The sequence below is a fragment of the Pituophis catenifer genome, unplaced genomic scaffold (assembly GCF_029215685.1).
Source record: "Pituophis catenifer annectens isolate HBS135680 unplaced genomic scaffold, rPitCat1.0.hap2 SCAF_2, whole genome shotgun sequence".
Classification (NCBI taxonomy): Eukaryota; Metazoa; Chordata; class Lepidosauria; order Squamata; family Colubridae; genus Pituophis; species Pituophis catenifer.
Window position 1 is genome coordinate 21,532,823 of NW_027256882.1, and position 10,979 is coordinate 21,543,801.

General features: G+C 40.8%; 1 protein-coding gene across 1 annotated transcript; it reads right to left on the reverse strand.

Annotated features, from left to right (window-relative positions):
* Window positions 1–4,960: 4,960 nt before the first annotated feature.
* On the reverse strand, window positions 4,961–10,653 carry LOC139309988 (vomeronasal type-2 receptor 26-like). The gene is made up of 4 exons (XM_070934171.1): window positions 10,639–10,653; window positions 8,682–8,909; window positions 7,607–7,733; window positions 4,961–5,871 (listed from the first exon to the last, which is right to left on the reverse strand). Exons 1-4 carry the CDS (start codon window positions 10,651–10,653, stop codon window positions 4,961–4,963), a joined length of 1,281 nt encoding a protein of 426 aa, XP_070790272.1.
* Window positions 10,654–10,979: the final 326 nt, after the last annotated feature.

Consider the following 10,979-nt stretch of genomic DNA (forward strand, 5'->3'; position numbering starts at 1 on the left):
TGGAAGAAAAATCTGCTGTCAACTCAGAAAGAATCTCTGGCCTGCTCTTGAGTTGCCATTGGAAGGGGGATGGGAAAACTAACTCTGTACCTGTGGTGAGTCAGCATGTCAGTCGAAACAAAAGAACATTCCAGCCATATCTCTGTTAAGGCTGTCTCCATGGTTATCCACAGTGGCCAGAGAGGAGTGATCTCTACAACCCACAAAGTTGCTTCGATGGAGAATGTGACTGATGACACACCTTGGGGGGAGGGGGAAAACAGGGTCAGAGCTGGAACGTAAATTACATGGGGTCAGAGTTGGCTTCACTTGGAATGTGCTGATACTGTATGAAGCACCTAATAAATAATTGGATTTCTTTTGAAGCTTGGCTTGAGGCTCATGATTTAATTAGGTCATCGGTTGGAATTCTGACATCTGCTTTATGGTAAACATTATTTTGCTCTTTTCAAATACTGAAAAACACACCAAATTTCCTGTGGATCACCCTTCAAACATCAACTGAGATGACAGCATAGCTAAGATTGAATCTCTTCTATCAAGAAAATTTGGGGATCATTGTAGTTTCCCTTTGCCTAGTTTCTATTTTTGGTAACAGGCTTAATCTTGGGAATCATTTAATTCCCAAAAACTCACTTACTGAAAGCCAATAGTCAGGATCTCCTCTATTTTATTTTTTTATGTACCATATTTTTTGGAGTATAAGGCACACCTTTTTCCACCAAAAAAGAGGGTGAAAATCTGGGTTCATCTTATACTCCAAATGTAGCCCTGCCCAGCTTCTCAAATGGAGGTTTCAGAGGCTGAAAAGAGCATCAGAAATGAAGCTTCAGAAAAGAAGCCCCCAAACAGAGCTTCAGAGGCTTTTTTTTCTGGAACTGTTTTGGAGGCTTTCAGAGGCAGAAAAAAAAGTTTTTTCTGAAACATGGTATACAGAGTCACCATCTTGCCCCCAATAATCCTTTTACCGACCTCAGAAGGATGCAAGGCTGAGTCATCCTTGAGCCAGTCAGGATTGAACTCCTGCTGAATGAACAGTGAGTTAGCCTGCAATACTGCTGTCATAGTTGACTAGCTACGCAGTCTTGCTTTTTTGTTGTTAGTTGTGAAGTCATGTCTGACCCATCGTGACCCCATGGACAATGTTCCTCCAGGTCTTCCTGTCCGCTACCATCCTCTGGAGTCCATTTAAGCTCACTCCTACTGCTTCAGTGACTCCATCTAGTCACCTCGTTCTCTGTCATCCATTTCTCCTTTTGCCCTCAACCGTTCCCAGCATTAGGCTCTTCTGCAATGAGTCCTTCCTTCTCATTAAGGGGCCAAAGTATTTGAGTTTCATCTTCAGGATCTGGCCTTGCTTGCAACCAGACAACTATAACAGGTGGGGGAAGGGAAGGCCTTGGAATCTAAGGGAGGCTTGGGAAGGAAATTTGGAATGCCAGTGTGTCAACTGGAAGTCTGAGACAGATCCAATATCTCAAGGTCACCAGCTGGGGAAGTCTGAGGCAGACAGACTGTTCCCAAAACAAAGAAAGTGCAAATGCATAGTGGACAATGGACAATGGGAGGTCCGGGGGGGGGGGGGGAAGGGAACGTTTTCCTATGCTATTTGACAGGAAATCATTAGAACTGGCTTTTCTCCCGTACCTACATGGAATCTTCAGTAAAGTTACCTTATTTTTCTGAGTATAAAACGCACTCCCTCCCCTAAAAGAGGCTGATTACTTGGGTGTATCTTATACTCCAAATGTAGCCCCATCCACCTGCTGTCCCTTACCCTTAAGCCTCACCACATCCTCTTCCTGGCTGCAGAGATTGCCAGAGACAATGGCTCTCATTTTCAGCCTCCAAATGCTCCGTTTGAGAGCCGTTCAAGGCTGCGGGGATTGCCAAATCACATCGCCGCTGATCGCTGCCTGTGACATTGTGTTTTCGGCCTCTGTGCATCACGTTTTAGGCTTCAGCATGGCCTATTTTTGGCTTCTGCACATCATGTTTTTGGGTAGTGATCAGCGGCAATGTGCTTTTTATGATCCCCGCAGCCATGAACGGCTCTCAAATGGAGCGTTTGGAGGCTGAAAACGCGAGGCGCGGAGCCCAATATGGCAACCCATTTTGCCAAAGCTACTGTCTTATCTTACCACTTCCGTGCTTCACCTGCTTTACTAAGTGGAGCTCCCTCTGACAATCAGCTGTGATTTTTAAGCTGTTTATCAGCCCCAGTGCACACTCACAACCAGCCAAATAATGTGTGCTAAAGCTGACCAGGCTAAGGACGCTAGCCAGATGAATACTTGGTAGGCAGAGGCAGATTTTTTTTTTCCTATTTTCCTTCCCAAAAACTAAGGAGCCTCTTGTACTCCGGAGAGTCTTATACTCCAAAAAATATGGTATATTCTTGGTAAAAAAATATCCTAGGAGTTTCTTTTCCTGTCTAACCCAATGGGACAATTGACAACTGCATTCTAACTGGCTGACTGACTGACTGACTGACTGACTGAAGCGGATGTAGATGGGATGTTCAGTTGCCTTTTTGTTTTGTAACTACATGAAATTAGTGTAGATATAGAGTTAAAGGCAGGGCAAACGTATCATTGACTGGGAATCTTGGATTCTGGGAATCCTGAATTATGCCTAATTTATCACTTTATGGTTGAAGGCTGTACTATTTAAAGCTTTATTTTTACTTTGTATCTTGTTGCAAAAATGTATGTAAAATTTGTTGGTTTGAGAGCTATTGTTCTTGAGGTGTAAAATATTTCTGAGCATCTTTTTTTGGTCAGAAGTAAATATTTTATTATTATCTCCATCCTCAGTGTCTTTTATTGGGCCTTGCATACCAGCCATAAATCCAGAGATTTGGAATGTTTCCAAAAATTTCCTTTCTTGTGCAATAGATTCTCTTTTGCAATTTCGTTTTGGAAACAAAAATGTGTAGGTATCTTCAGTGCTTAGCCATCCTTTCCCCTTTCAATCAAATATTTCCTATCCTGCCAATCAGGGTTTCTTGGTCAATTCATTGCTTTGCTTACATAACCTCTCCTGTCACCTTTCTGTTTGCAAGCAGGAACATCATTCCACCATCTCCCACACAATCCTGGCCTCCTAGTTCCATTGTGGGGTCTATTAGTCTCAAGTCTCCGCTGATAAGGCTCCCCCCCCGCCACTCAACCCACTATGGAGGAATGGCTGGTGAATTTGATAGAATAGCTGAAATGGATAATTTAATTTCTTTGATTAGAGAAAGGAAATGATCTACATTAATTGATAACTCGAAGCCTCTTATACATTTCTTCATTTAAAAAAAATGCCAATAGAGAATATTTGTTGTTCAGGATTGAAATGAGGGATCCTTGGTTCCCTCTGAGCTTTCTTGCTTTCTTGCAGATGTTTCATGACCTAAACTAATAACATCATAAGAGCCTTTGTGGCGCAGCAGACTAAAGTGCTATTAAGTAGCACCAGCTGCCTGCAATTACTGCAATTGCAAATCTCACCAGGCTCAAGGTTGACTCAGCCTTCCATCCTTTTGAGGTAGGTATAATGAGGACCCAGATTGTGAGGGCAATAAACTGTCTTTGAATAAAAAAGAACACCGCTTGGGGGGGCAAAAAGCCCTACTAAGCAGGTATATACAAAAGTATGAAGGCTATTGGTTAAGGCATTGTCAGCTGCCCTGAGTCTCCGGCGAAGGGTGGCATATAAATTGATCCAATGAATAAATAAATCATCATTGTTAGTCACTCATGATAGTTATCAGCCCTGATGATGTTTCCCTCCCCTCGAATGGCATCACTCTGCTTGACAACTAATTCCCACAACATTGTCAAATAATGTATTACTATTATTATTCTCTTCCTTACTAGTATTTATCTCTTCCCACTTAATACTATAACCATGTTGCTTGTATCTTTCAATTTATATTGTTTTTATTTGTTTCCTAGTACAATTTTTTTTAAAAAAAATTGATTTATATGCCGACCTTCTCCGGAGACTCAGGGTGGCTTACAATGCGATAAGCAATAACCTTCATACTTTTGTATATTTATACAAAGTCAGCTTACAAAGTCACAAACTGGGTCCTCATTTAACCTACCTTAGAAAGGATGGAAGGCTGAGTCAACCTTGAGCCTGGTAAGATTCGAACCTGCAGTAATTGCAGGCAGCTGTGCTAATAACAGGGTGCATTAAACCACTGTACTACCAAGGCTCCTAATTTCTAATTTGAAAGCTTATTAGTAACCTTGACTATCACTAAGTGTTGTATCTTTTTATTCTTGATGAATGAATTTTATTCTCCTTATGTACACTGAGAGCCTATGCACCCAAGACAAATTCCTTGAGTGTCCAATCGCACTTGGCCAATAAAGAATTCTATTCTATCCTACCTAGTTTGGGATATGAAACTTCTGCAAGAAAAGAAGCACGCATAGGGAGCACCAAGGACCCCACAAATAAAAAGAAATGAACTTCTGATCTATAGTTTTGATTGTTAGACAGGATAGATTATAGGAAAAAAAATACTTTCTTCTACCTGTTTGGTAGATCTTAATAATTATAAATATTTTATTAGTGAATTAATGTCCCTTGGATTAAACAAAAAATGTGATGATCATTTATGTTGCAGCTTTATTTTCCCCAATTGTTTGGCCTCATTTCTCTGAATCTGAGAGATTAAAAACACTTTTTCCTTTTGTAAAAGTAAGCTGTTCACCCCAGAGGTGGGTTTCGCAGGTTCTGACCGGTTCTGGAGAACCAGTAGGGGAAATTTTGTGTAGGGTAATAATGAAGCCCAAAATGCTAAATAATACTACCAGACACAGAAACATAAAAGAATGGAAATTAGGCTTAAGCAGGAGATCACTTCAAAAAGCTGCCTGATAGAGTTTTCTCCTGAAAAGTACCCAATGGGTGAGAATTATATTGGGTGGGAATTATATCCCCAGAACATCCATCAGCATCACTTTTTTACTTCACTTTTGAACATCAGATGTTCCTTTGTATTCAGATCTGGCCTCAGCAAAATGATGTAACACTTAGGGATGAAGATGCAACCCAGCAGCCCAGCACTGGAAGCCAAGATGGAGAAGACCTGCACAGCAACCGTGAATTTCCCTTTGGTGCTGAGATAGGTAGGCACAAAGGAGATCCAGACACTGCAAAAGACCAGCATGCTGAAGGTGATCAGCTTGGCTTCGTTGAAGGACCCAGGTAGATTCCTGGCCAGGAAGGCCACTAGGAAGCAAATGGCAGCCTGAAAACCCATGTAACCAAGGGCAACATAAAACATAGTGACAGAGCCTTCATTGCACTGCAGAACAATCTCTCTAGGCTGGGAGTACATGTCAGAATCAGGGAATGAAGGAAAGACTCCTAACCAGATGAAACAAATGACAACCTGGACACTGGAACAAGAAATGATGATGGTGTTGGTCAGACTCTTACCCAGCCACCCTCTCACTTTGTTTCCTGGCTTTGTGGCCAGGAAGACCAGCACCACCATGATTGTTTTGGCCAAGACGGTAGACACGGCAATTGAGAAGATGATGCTGAAAATTGTTTGTCGGAGAAGGCAGGTGGTTCTCCTTGGCCGTCCAATGAAGAGAAAGGAAGTCAAGAAGCAAAGAAGAAGGGAGACCAGGAGGATATAGGAGAGGTCCCGGTTGTTGGCTTTGACAATTGGAGTTTCTTGGAATTTAATGAAGATTCCCAAGACTAAAACTGTGGTTAAGATCAGGAATAGGGCAAAGAAAGTAAGAATAATTCCCAAATACTCTTGATGGGACAAAAAAGTGACAGTTTTGAGGATACATTGATCTCGATGCTTGTTCTGATACTGATTGTCTGGACACCTGGTGCAGTGGTCTGCATCTATAGAGGACAAATGTAATATTTACCATGAATTTATAGGATGGGAGTTAGATTTTGAAATCAGAAAGCCCACGTCTGAATTTGTGTGTGTATTCATCTGCAGGTGATGGGAGGCAGAGAGAAAAAATTAGGAGTATGTGTACACATGTGCTTCTTTGCATTAGTATGTGTCTCAAGTTGATAAATTGTACCTAGATTAGGGGCAGAATTTGAGAGGAGACAATTCTAGGAAGCAAAAGGGGAGAAGGGACAACCATCTACATCAGGGGTGTCAAACTTAATTTCATTCAATACCGCATCAGAGCTATGGTTGACCTTGGGGGGGAGTCAGGCGTGGCTGACTGGGTGGGTGTGGCCAGCCTGTTTCCTTTTCTCATTGGGTAGACCAGGCTGAAGCCATGCTGGCCCGATCTTTTTTTTTTCCATTGGGTAGACTGGGCCAAAGCCATAATAGCCTGAGATTTCCTCTACTCATTGTGTAGACCAGGACAGCCCATGGGCCGGATCCCACCACATCACAGGCCGGATGCAACCCATTGGCCTTGAGTTTGACACCCCTGATCTACATCATGTAGGAAGGTTTCTAACGGACTAGGACTAGCCAATTTGACAAGGTTGGAATATTTTGGTTTTCCAAAATGGAGTTTAATTTGTCCCATTACCCATTAATTGGAGGATAAAATTGAAATTCAATAACAATATTGTTCAACTACTTTTGCTTTCATTTTGTCCCACCAAATCCCAATGGTTAATGATTAAAAAGGGGCAGATAAAGTTGCCTGATTTTCTCTCTAATTGCCATAATGAGGAGAGGTTCCTGTCCGGTAGCAATGTATTCCCCCAAATAGCTACTCCACAGGAAACACAGATCATGCTTGCCTACTCCTTGGATACTTTGGAGGAAGATGGTTAGGCAGAAATGTGTCTATCCCGAGTCCACCCTGGAATGGAGGAGATGGCAAGATTACTGACTAGGTCCTGTGTGACTTGGCTGTCAGGCCTGGAAACCATCTTTTTCATTGCATCTTCAGGCTTGCCACATTTACTACTGTGGGAAACTATGATGGGGGGATTGTATGGAGCATGGGTGATATATATACCGGTAGTCATAATAACATTCCTTTCTCAGAAAGTCAAGGACATCTTGCCCAGGCACCTGGAGGGTTAGAAGTGAGAGGCATCTCCAGTCAGCATCGTGTTTAGATTGGGCCATGTGATGGACTTGTGGGTGTTGGGCAGGGACTTGAACTTTCCTTTGGGTGGGGAAAACCTGGAAGCTTTCAGATTTGGGTTTTCCCAGATGTGCCAATATGACATCTTCAATAACATGTAACTTTGGGGAAAGTCAAGCCTCGGAGTTTTCTTTCATTGGGGGTGTTACTTGGAACCCTGACATTGGAGATTTATTTATCTCAATGGAGAGCTTCATACTGTAGAAGCAACATCATTCTGTTTGTCATGGTGAAACAAAGGGGTGCTTCAGGTCACTTCAACTGATCCTTCACAAAGTCACATATGCTTCTTGATAGCTGCTTGGCTTCTTCTACACTTAACCTCTCATTCCAATGAATTCTCCCAGCTCATATTATTGTTATATCCTTGGTGAAATTAATTCTGATAGTTAAATTAATAGTCCCTCCCACTCCAACACCCAAATTAGAAATATCTTCTTAGCAAACATCTGCAGGAACCTTTGCTCCTATCCCAAGAACTGTTTTGATTCCCATTCACCCACCTTCTTGGGTGGAAATGCTCCCTTCTGCACAAGGGACGCAGTTGTAGCAACAGACTGGTTTTCCTTCCTGGACCACCTTGAAATAGCCAGGTTGACAAGGCTCCACACACTGGGAGTGAGGCAAGGGCTGAAAGTGAACAGAATTTGCATTCAGAAGTATCTGCAAAACTGATAGTTATGAAATGAATTATAGTGTTGGAATGGGATTATCAGGTCCCATAGCTTATCTCGTCTCCAGAGAAGAGCAACAGCGTTGCCTTGGAGACCGGCATTTATCACCTCCCCAGCCTGAGTATCTCATAATATCTTTACACTTCGAGATTGGCTTGGTGATGTATTGGGCTTTGGGAGGGGCTTTGTCTGCACTTTACTGTTTTGAGCAGGAAACTTAATTCCTGCCTAGATCTCTTGCTATCACAATCTTCCAATAAAAGTTTCCTTCTGAAATGGCTTTTGTTTCATGAGTACTGCTTTCTTGAGAGGACTGGAGCGGCAGGACCTTACAGGGACCAACAAAAGAGGTGTGTGCAAAATGGACTAGAAGTGGACCATTCTGTTTCTCCTCTGGGCCATATTGTGGTGGCCACTCCAGAGAATTTTCTAGAAAGTTACTCTTGAAACTGGAAGCATGATAGTCAGACATGCTTCCATTCTGGAGGACTGTCTCTGGAAGGCTGTCAGAGAAACTTTTGGAAAAACACACCATATGGAGGAGAAATTAGAATTCTGAAATTCTTCAATATGATGGGTTTTGCCCTTTTCTTCTACCAAATAAGGTCAAATTCTTGAATGTATACATGTCCAAATGAACATGTGTAACTCAATTGATTTTAATTCTCCCTTCTTCTTAAATCCTGCTTCCATTTCCCTTCATCTCCACATTTTTTTTCCACAGACCAAAGTCTTCTACTGTATAAGTCATGAAGCATCTTTTTCTTTGCTGGTTATAAATGAAAGAATATAATTCTGAAGCATGAATTTGAAGGCAGTCAGATTTACATATTTTTTGGGATGGAGGGGAACACTGATTGAGATGACGGACAAAACTAAAGAGATGGGAAACCTCTTCCTCTACCTGATTGAGCCACTGAGGGCTTGTGATGGCTTCCTTGTTGATGTTGAATTTGACTCCAATGGTTCCTTCTCTGTCTAGACTCCCAAATTTCACTCTGGTGGTCGACTTATTAGGAAACCACACCCAGCTCAAAATGTCAAAGTCAGCCATCAAATCTCCATTTCTACCCAAATACATTCCTTCTATGGTGTTGTTGTAGATCTGAGGATTCTTCAGGAAATGGTGAAGCTACAGAATAAAAGGAAATAGGTTTTTACACAAATGGAATCATCTAAACAAGTTGATGTACAGAGATATAAGGAATTTGGCTTATTGAGCTGCAGCCTGTTTTCTTCTCAGGACAATCTGCATAGATTTGTCCTTCAGGTACCAATGGCGGATGTTTTCCTTCCAACATCTGGCATTCCCAACTAGCCCATATTTTCTTGTTTTCTTGTTTTATTTCTCCCCTGAGTTCTCTTGAAGATAAGCAGATGGCAGAAGGGCAGGAGAAGGGAAATCCATTACCTACAAATATATTTGCTTACATTATATGTTGCTTATCCATGAGTTTTCCCCTCCTCCCTGAGATGTCCTGCATAGCTATAGATGAAGTTCCCACAACTTCTGAAGGCCAGCTGTTCCATTGGCTGATTGTTCACACTGTCAGAAAATGTCTCCTTATTGTAGAAGACACAGCATCAGTTTGTACAACTCAGTCCTCGAAATATAATAATTTAATAATTATAACAAAGTTGGAAGGGACCTTGGAGGTCTTCTAGTCCAACCCCCTGCTTAGGCAGGAAACCCTACACTACTTCAGATAAATGGTTCTCTAATCTCTTCTTATAAACTTCCTGTGTTATGAATTGGCTTTCGGAAATTGGGAAGCAAATATCAATATTTATAATTGACTCTTCCATCTGCTCGTTATCTGAATAAAGCTTGAATACTGATTCTGAGGGAAAGCTTGAATATTGATTCTGGCACTCTTCAGGTGATTTTACAAGAATATACACTGATAATTGTAATATTAAATACAATGTTGTGTTACATTATAATAAACTGGGAGATAATCTAAAATCCCTTTCCACAAGCATCAAATTTTAGAATCTGAAGAAAGAAAAGCTCAAAGTACATGAAGTAAAATACATGAAGTAAAATAATTGTAGTGGTGTGTGACAACATAGCCAAGGTATAATTTGCCATTCAGCAATGCTGGAGGCCAAATGTAAAAAGAAAGAGTAATTCAATATTTAATGTTACATGTAATAACAGCGGCAACAGAATTATGTATGCACAAAATTGGAAAAATGGAAGTACACCGACAGAGAAAATGGTAATAAAGAAACTATTAGAATGTGCCAAAATGGAGAGGTTAATGACAGAAATGAAAGACAAACGAGAAACAGTATATTACTAAAATATGGGGCCTATTGGCTTGATAATAGATAGAAAGCTTAGAAAATTCACGATGAAAGAGGGTCAATAAGCTAGAAACGAATACAGGTATAAAACTATATAGAAGAATATGTATTGCAAGCAATTTTTTTTTTATTGAAAAAGTTTTAGAAATACTAATTTTTCCCCCTTTCCCCCCCTTTTCCCCCCAGCCCTCCCTTATCCTCCCCTCCCCCCCATGGCTTCCCCAGGATGAAATCCAAATCCAAATCATATTATATAATACTTTACCGCCCATCTACTCTACCCCCTGTGTGGTAAACATTTCTTCCTGACATTCTATATAGTATCCCCTATAAACTATACATTTCTATACAACATTCAACTAAAAAATTATCTAGTACTTCCTAGCTTAGTATTTATTCTGCGCATAATCTATCCCTTTCCTCCACTCCCTTATATAAATCTCTCGTGTCTGGTCTTTTATATATGCTAATAACTTCACCATTTCTACGAAACTGGCCACCTATCCATCTTTCTTAAATCTATAATAGAAAGTTCCAATTCACTCACTTACCGGCCTTCTCCACATCCTAGAACGCCAGCACTACAGGGATCTGTTTATTCTTCTCAAGATAGTCCAATAAATCTATAATTTGCCTCACATTGTCTTTCATATATCTACCTTCTATAAATCCTGCTTAAACATAAATCAATTCTTGGATAACTGGCATTGATCTATTGGCTAATAACTTTACAAAAAATTTTAATCCGTATTCAAAAAGAAATATTGGTCTAAAGTTTTCTAGTTTTATGGAGCCTGCTTCTTTTCTTGCCATATGCTGGTTTAGACCTCTGCTTTTGTTGTTTTTCTGGAATTTGTTTGAATGCTGTATGAGTTATATGTTGATCTTTAAC

What these genes read in the sequence shown, in the direction of transcription:
- LOC139309988 (XM_070934171.1), bottom strand. An exon ending in GCCCTCAGTGGCTCAATCAG is followed by an intron (nt 7,734 to 8,681) that starts GTAGAGGAAGAG and finishes GTTCACTTTCAG; the next exon opens with CCCTTGCCTCACTCCCAGTG. An exon ending in GAGCATTTCCACCCAAGAAG is followed by an intron (nt 5,872 to 7,606) that starts GTGGGTGAATGG and finishes TGTCCTCTATAG; the next exon opens with ATGCAGACCACTGCACCAGG.